Source organism: Adiantum capillus-veneris, chromosome 25 (genome assembly GCF_014529385.1).
Source record: "Adiantum capillus-veneris isolate H3 chromosome 25, ASM1452938v2, whole genome shotgun sequence".
Classification (NCBI taxonomy): domain Eukaryota; kingdom Viridiplantae; phylum Streptophyta; class Polypodiopsida; order Polypodiales; family Pteridaceae; genus Adiantum; species Adiantum capillus-veneris.
In genome coordinates this window covers 134,373,188-134,381,818 of record NC_140955.1, presented here as the reverse complement: position 1 = coordinate 134,381,818, position 8,631 = coordinate 134,373,188, and the positions used below count along the sequence as shown (strand labels likewise).

The following is an 8,631-nucleotide window of genomic DNA, read 5'->3' as shown; positions in this document are numbered from 1 at the left end:
ATGTGTTACTTTTAGAACAAGTACCAGGAGTTCTTATTGAGGGATTAAGAGAAGGTAGGCTAGTGGGCCAACCCACGCCACTGAGAGAAATAGTTGACCAACCGTTTAACTTAGACCAGTGTCGTGACTTGGGGTTAAGAAATTTATTTGCTTTACCTAGACCACGAGTACTAAATTTTTGGGAAGACCCACACTTTGAAAATCCGTTAAATCAAATGGCAGTGCCAGTAGCACGAGCTACGATACAATTGGTAGACTTTACACAATATGCAAGGCTCTGGGATGAAGACCCTCATTCCCATCTTCAAAAATTTGAAGTAACATGTGTAGCAAACAAAATCGTAGATAATGATCAAAAACTACATATTTTCCCAGCTACCTTTAAGGATGAAGCTGCCAGTTGGTATGGTAATGTACCAACAACAAATAGAGCTACTTACCCTGAGCTGACAACAACATTTTTAGAGAATTTTCACCATCAGGGATTCCAAGATAGACTCGCTCAACAATTAGACTATCTTCAGCAGGGGATCAACGAAAGCATTCACCATTACATCCAAAGGATGGAGACAATAGTACGAAAGATGGGAAATACGGCACCCAATGAGGATACTCAAAAGCGAAGGCTTGTAGATGGCTTGCGAGATCCGAACGCTCAACAATATGTGAGTTTAAGAAGACCGGTAGACTTAACAACTGCTAAACAAGAAGCTAGAAATTGGGAAGAGGTGCAATTAAGCCAACAGAGGAGAAGAGAATTGTTTAGTGGACCTAGTATGGTTACTTCTCCCACTATACCGATTTCACGAACTCAAGAGCCTGTATTTGGTTATGGAGTTACACCACCACAAGTGGTGGTAAATACAAATCAAACTCCTTATTATACTCCAAATCCATACATAATGACAGCTCTAGCATACATGTTGCATACTGGTACACCACCACCACCAGCTCTCATAGAAGAGAGGGTAGTCCAATTGATGATAGTCACAATTGAAAATTAAAAGAAGAAATTCTGAGTGCTTTAAGACCTCAAACGAAAGAAATATATGCTATAGCTCAACAAGCAGCAGGCCCGTCTATGAGTGCACCTCCAATGAGATCCAATGTGTGGTGTGGGAAGTGCAACGTTTACGACCATTTGGCAACTGAATGTCCAACTGCATCAAGGGTAGTGCCAGACCAAGTACGTACATTGTTTTGTACCTTTTGTCTAAAAAACAATCATGTGGAAGACAATTGCTTTGTAAAGCAAGCATATGAACGTCGTCAAGCAAGGGCTATGCAAACTAATTATAACTTTATGGATAGGAGCAATATGACTTACGAGATAGGTCCACCACCACAACCTTCTCTGCAAAGGGAATTGCCTGAGACATATCAACAGTAGTTACAACAACAAAGGCAAGGGTTACCCACGCATGGGATACCACCTATACAAGGGTTGCAAGGACAAATGAGGAGAAATTCTCCATATAGACCTTCGTTTAGACGGAATAATTTCCGATACGGGTCATTATGAAGATTTATGCCCAAAACGGGTAACTTCATTGCAAAATGACAAAGGAAAACAGAAGGTCGATGAGGGTCCTAGTACCTCTACCAATTTAGTAGAGGTTGAACAATTGCAGGATGGATTCCCTCGTAAACGAAAAGCAAAGAAAGTAACTTTTGCTAAGGAACCTATAATGGTTGGGGTAGTTACTCGATCTGAAAAGATGGACCATGATAAAGGGTTTATTGTCCTGAATGTGAATAAGAAAGTTGATGAATCTTCATAAAAGAGTTTGTAGAATCTCCTGAAGAAGCGTCTGAGGATCATTCTGCTGATGAATCACCGATTGCTTTTAAGCTACAAGAAGAGAAAGAAATTACAAAAAGTATAGCACCTTTTCCAGAAAGGTTACAGACATCTGTAGCTCATAAAAAGAGTGTACCAGATACCTTTAATTTATGGGATTCTATGAAAGATTGCAAAATATCAATGGATTTGACCACTTTAGTAGATATATCTCCTCTTTGTAAGAAACAATTATATCATAAGCTCGTACGTAGGAGAGGGAAGAGAAGAAGCTCTAAAATGGCAAAGCCAGTCAAAGAAAAAGGAGTTCAAGTTTATGGATCTAGAAGCACCTACTATTTCCTTGGAAATAGGAAGCCATAGCGTGATGGGAGTGCAATTAGATGGTGGAGCAGCAGTCAGTTTAATGACTGAGCAAACTATGGGGGAGTTGGGATTGAGACAAAACAAACCTATGAACATTATTCTATGCTTGGCTGATCAACGACATGTAAAACCTTTAGGGATTTTACAAGGGATCAAGACTATAGTGGCAGGACTTGAGTTTCATGTGAGTTACTTGATAGTCCGACCACATTCGTATGGAGCCTCTTTCCCAATATTTTTAGGAAGACCTTGGCTTGTACAAGCCAGGTGTGTGCAAAGTTGGCACAAAGGAGTGATCACTATTGGTCCTCGCGATGGTAGAGTAGAATTGCGAGTTGTCTCTAAGGAGTTTTTGAGGGAGTATAAAAAGTCGACTGTGTCAGAAACGAAAGACAACATAGATTATAGTGGCGATAAATCAGAGGATGAAGAAGCAGTTAAACAACACTTCTCATTAGATACGGATAAATATTCTCGATTTCTGCACAATGGTTACCATATGCGGATAGAGGATGATTCCACTGGGAGAATCTCCACTTCAGAGAGTGTTGGTAATTATGCCCGTCACCTAGGAATGGGTGAATATGAAGTTCATTATTCTTCGGGTTATGATTCTGATAAGGACATTGCACAATGGATGTCCACCTCAGATGAGTGTTTGGCAAATTGTTTTAATATAACCTTGGAGGATGACTTAGAGGATATGGATAAGCCTGAAGGAAAATCCAGTGCATTAGTAGAAGTAAACGCTATTTGGGAACAATTATTAAAGGGCGTGAGTTAGCAGACGAAGCTATGGCTCAAGTGCTACAAAGGATGTCCCGACTAGAAAAAGAAAAAGGGCAGGCTATTTTAGAGGCTAAGCATAGCAAAGAATTATTGAAGCAATGGGAAGATTATTAAAAACAAGAAGATATGGAAGAACAATCAGAAGAATATGGGATTATTGATGTCCCTGTATTCCAAATGGAGGGCTCTTTTATGACTGAAGTAACACTTGATACCTATATGGTAAATATTGAGGACTTGTCAACAAAGAGTAGTGAAACTGCGATTGTACCCTATTGTGGGACACAATCTGTGGCTGTTGTGAGTGATACGGAGACTAAAAATGAAGAGTCTAAATCTCTTATAAATAAACACAACCTACTTGAAAATGTTGTTTATAAGGAGGACAAACATCCTATAATCAGGGCTATGTCACATACACAATCTTCCTTTGTATTATCAAAAGATAATTTAACTGTTCAATGGGAAGTGTCAGAAGGAAAATTTTTGACATTGGGAAGACAATTAAAAGGAGAAGTGTTGGATCATTTCAAAGAAGTACTTACAAAGTATCAACATGCTTTTGCATGGTCGTATAAAGACCTACTAGGAGTCAAGCCTGAGCTATGTCAACACTATATCGACTTAGAACTTGGGGCTAGACCTATTTGTCAATGTCACCGTTGAACCAATCCTGTTTATGCTAAATTGGTTAAGGCAAAATTAATGAAATTCTTGGAGGTGGGATTTATTTATGCGGTTGCTTATAGTGATTGGGTTTCCCCAATTGTGGTAGTACCCAAGAAAATAAGAAAATTCGTACTTGTGTAGATTATAGAAAACTCAATGGGAAAACTAAGAAAGATCATTTCCCTTTGCCCTTTACCGATCAAGTTTTAGATCGTGTTGCCGGGTATGCCCTTTATTCCTTTATGGATGGATTCAGTGGCTATAATCAAATTCAAATACATGAAGATGATCAGTCAAAAACTACTTTAACTACTGAATAGGGAACATTTGCTTATCGAGTTATGCCATTTGGGCTATGTAATTCCCCGGCCACATTCTAATGTGTTATGATTGCAGCTTATCAGGATTTCTTGCAAAAGTGGATGGAGATTTTCTTAGATGATTTTTGAGTGCAAGGAACTGAAGAGGATATGCCTGAGAACGTAGCATTGAAATGGGCATTTCTTTAAACCCTGAGAAGTGTGTCTTTGGGATAACCAAAGGAGTACTATTAGGTCATGTTGTCTCTCGGGATGGCAATACGGTTGATGAGAGTAAGGTTTGTAAAATCAAAGATTTGCCAGTACCTCAAAATCTTTGTCAACTGCGAGGATTTCTAGGGCATGCAAATTACTATAGGAGGTCCATTTTGAACTTTGCTTCAATTGTGGGACCTCTGACAAATTTGCTTAAAAAGGATATAGGTTATGTGTGGACTGAAAAATGTCAAGTTGCATTTGAAGACATTAAAGACCGGTTGATAAAAGCGTCGATTCTAGTGAGTCCTAATTGGACAAAAGAATTTCATATCCATGTTGATGCATCACATACAACAGTTGGGTCTGTGTTGTGTCAGGCTGATGATAAGAAAGTTGACCATCCAATATATTATGCTAATAGGGTCTTAAGTTACCCTGAGCATAATTACAGTACAACTGAAAAAGAATGCATGTCTATGGTTTTCTCTGTTGATAAATTTCAACAGTATCTATTGGGAAATCATTTTGTATTTTATGTGGATCATGCCGCATTGAAATACTTGTTAAATAAACCAGAGATTTTTGGAAGAGTGATCCGATGGATGTTACTTTTACAAGAGTTTGACTTTAAAGTAGTTGTACGACCATGCAAGTCACATGTGTTAGCTGATCATCTTTCTAGATTACTTAGATGATGTAGAGAGGGGAGTTGATGATGATTTACCCGATGCTAACCTGTTTATGGTCGAAAGTGAGTTACCTTGGTATGCCGACATAGCTAACTTTCTTAGCAAGTTCAAATATCCTCATAAAGCGACTAAGCATGAAAAGAAGAAACTACTTCTTCAAGCCCGTCATTATTCATTGATGGGGGGTTTCTTGTATCGTTATTTTCCTCGTGAAAAAATCTATAGACGATGCTTAAGAGAGGATGACATTATCAAGTTTTAAAGGCATTACATGATGAGCCTTGTGGAGCCCATTTTGCAGGGGAATTAACTGCAAGGAAAGTATTGATGGCAGGATATTGGTGGCCGATTGTTTATAAGGACTCCTTTACACATTGTAAAAAGTGTGATAAATGTCAGCGAGTTGGTCGACCCACTGCTCAATATGCAACACCGTTAACACCAATACTAGCTTTGAAGACATTTGAGAAATGGGGAATAGATTTTGTAGGACCCATAGATCCTCCATCCCAATATCGTTCTAATCAATATATTTTGGTCTGTACAGACTATGTTACCAAGTGGGTTGAGGCTAAACCTCTGAAAACTGATAGAGCCTTAGATGTGGCCAAGTTCCTCTATGAGAATAGATTTTGTAGGACCCATAGATCCTCCATCCCAATATCGTTCTAATCAATATATTTTGGTCTGTACAGACTATGTTACCAAGTGGGTTGAGGCTAAACCTCTGAAAACGGATAGAGCCTTAGATGTGGCCAAGTTCCTCTATGAGGATATCATTACAAGATTTGGTGTTCCATTAGAGTTGGTTAGTGATCGAGGATCTCATTTCCTTAATGACACTATTATGATTGATCGAGCTATATAAAATTAAACTTCGAAAGTCTACACCTTATTATCCACGTGCAAATGGGTAAGTGGAAGTTACCAATAGAATTCTGGTAACATTTTAACAAAAACGGTAGCTGATAATCGCTGTGATTGGGATGAACGATTACCTGAAGCATTATGGGCTTATCACACCACTTTTAAGGTAATAACCCAAAATACACCCTTCACTTTAGTTTATAGTGATGAAGCCATATTTCCAATAAGGAGATTCCAACCTTAAGGGTTGCCTTATCTACGAGGCTTGGTGAAGAGGAATCTTTAAAAGAGAGGCTGTTTACCTTGACCAAACTCGACAAGATGCACTTGCTAGCCTTACAAAGTCTTGAGGCTATGCAAAAGTGACGTAAAGCTTGGAATGATCTCCATATTAAAGTTTGGAAATTTCAAAAAGACGATAAGGTTTTAATTTATGATAGTCGTTATTATAAATTTCGTGGGAATCTACAGATACGATGGTTAGGTCCTTTTAAAGTACTTCGGACCTTCACTAATGGGTCCTTGTTAGTTCAGGACATTGACGAAGCTTTAAATCCTTTTAAAGTCAATGTTCTGAGACTGAAACATTATTTCACTTAATTCTCTATTTTTTTTTTTAACAACATAAGGATAAAACCATTATTATAAAAAAAACAACAAAAACAGAAAAAAATTAGTTGTAGTAGCAGTTTGTTTATTTCTTTCTTGCTTTAGAATGAGTGTTAACAATGGTTATTCTATAGCAGGGATTATCACCCCATTCATCATCACAGTTTTTCTATTCCATCCACATTTGGTGAGGCATGGATACTTCTATAGATTATTTGTTTACTGTGTTTAGACCTTTCATTCGTGGGTTGGGCATAGAGACTGTTGTGTGCATGATTGATGATATACATGAGGTAGAATGGCTATTACGATGGTGGGCCATGGGTTTTGACTTAGAAGTGCATGACTGGGATTATTTACGTTTTTTTATTGCACTTTTCGAGTATTTTTGTGAGAATGACCCTATCGCATTTATGGGGATGTTTCCTGTCTTAGATGAGGATATCATGGTAGACCCCATAGAAAATTTGGAGTTTATTACTCTTGATGATGAGGATGAGGGGGTACCCTTGGGTTTACCGATTATATCAGCACCTTTTGGCTTTGCCAATGCACCTACACTATTCCATCATATGTAGCGAGAGGCTTTAAAAAAACAAAAAACAAAAACAACAAAACAAAATCACCAAAAAAAAACAAACACATAAAAAATTCCACAAAAATTTAAAAAGAAATGTTTCCTTTTATGTTTGATTTTTTGTTTTATTCAAAACAAAACACTAAAAAAAAAACAACAGAAACAAAATCACCAAAACAAAACAAATAAAACAAAAACCCATAAAAATTAGGAGTAGGATACCTACATTCCTTTAGGGGGAGTGTAGTCTAATCTTTTTGTAGAACCGAGGAATTTTGTATGAAGAATACACCTGTTACAAATTGGAGCTGATTGTCAAAGCTATATTTGGGGATGTAGTTCTAAAGTGGAGCATTTTCAAGCAGATTAAACGGGTGGTTTACTTCTAAACTATAATCTTTATTTTTTTCTTCTTTTTTAGTTCTTATGCTTGTTGTAATAGATGTGTCAGTTACAAGTTAATACCACACTATTCATAGTCATATTAAACTTGTTAGCTTAGGGGGTTTATATATTCTTTCTAACTTTCCTTTATCTAGACTTAGCAATCATCGATCGGTGACCAAGCTGTTAGTGGCTGAGAGAGGTAGTTAAGGTGATTATTTAATAGGGTCACTTTATCTAAACTAGTTTTGGGCAATATATTTATGCTCTTAATGGTGATCTAACAATCCCTAGAAGTGACATAGGTCTCTATGGTTGGGAGTATAGACCTTTAACTCTAGATTATGGGCGATATGCTAGTTAATTTACACTAGTATGAGCCAAGGGGAGAATAAAACAAAACTTTTATTTATATGTTGTGTGATCGTCGCCGTATAAGTTTGGTAGGCGGGTGGGTCCACTTTGTCTCTAGTGACAGAGCCACGAGCCGTAGCCAGGTTTTGTACGGGGTGGAAGTGTAAGTGCTAATAATTCCTGCTCGACGCAGTAGTGAGAGTGGAATGTGTGAGAAATAAATAAAATAAAAAAACCAATCAAGTCCGACATGACTTGCTAAAAATAAAAATAAAAACAAAAACAAGAAAAAGAATGCATGAAAAAAAAACCACTAAATACTTGGGAATTCAAAAGAAGGGAACCTAAATTAAAGGCAATGACTTCCACTTAGATGTGAATACTATATATTTTTTATAATATATGGGTTAATTGGTTTACCTCTATAGAGCTCTAGCGCCATGGAGGGGGTTGTTCTTGCTATTAAACAGTAATAAATTTATGGTCTTGCCTAGGGTGGTTTATAGTTATTCCATTAACTAGTCACCTTATTATTAATTTTAGTTGCTATTGGTGAGGTTTAGGTTTGTGATTTTTAAATCTTTATAAATGCTAGTTAGTGAGGGTATATATGTTTCCTGGGGTTTAACATGTTTATATAACTATGTCTAGTGTTTATTAATTTGTCACCAAGTTGTTACTGGCTGATTGATTAATGGTTTTATTGTTGAAACAAATCTAGTTCTTGTTTTAAAATACGTAAGAATGGACAGACTACTGGTGTTAGTGTAATGTATTTCAGACTTTATGCTCACGAGGACATTCGCAGTTAAGGAAGGGAGAGTGTTATTTTTCAAAAGTTGCTTTGAAATGTAGCTGGGGAGTTGCAACAGTTAAGAAGTTCATTCTAGTGTAGAAGACATTTCGTCGAGGATGACTTCACGTTTCAGTAGGGGAGGAATGTAGACACCAGGATATTTTTACATTTTGTACCAAAACTGGGGTAACTTGGGGATTTGCATGTGCACG

General features: G+C 37.4%; 2 protein-coding genes across 2 annotated transcripts; both read left to right on the top strand.

Annotated features, from left to right (window-relative positions):
- Window positions 1-215: 215 nt before the first annotated feature.
- On the top strand, window positions 216-1,004 carry LOC147425685 (uncharacterized). The gene has a single exon (XM_086500099.1). It carries the CDS (start codon window positions 216-218, stop codon window positions 1,002-1,004), a length of 789 nt encoding a protein of 262 aa, XP_086356225.1.
- A 5,498-nt stretch (window positions 1,005-6,502) lies between these two features.
- Window positions 6,503-6,886, top strand: LOC147425684 (uncharacterized). The gene has a single exon (XM_086500691.1). The coding sequence runs from the start codon at window positions 6,503-6,505 to the stop codon at window positions 6,884-6,886; it is 384 nt and encodes a 127-aa protein (XP_086356817.1).
- Window positions 6,887-8,631: the final 1,745 nt, after the last annotated feature.

Bases quoted from the DNA above. Each gene is read 5' to 3' on its own strand.
- LOC147425685 (XM_086500099.1), top strand. From the start codon at position 216: ATGGCAGTGCCAGTAGCACGAGCTACGATACAATTGGTAGACTTTACA.
- LOC147425684 (XM_086500691.1), top strand. From the start codon at position 6,503: ATGGATACTTCTATAGATTATTTGTTTACTGTGTTTAGACCTTTCATT.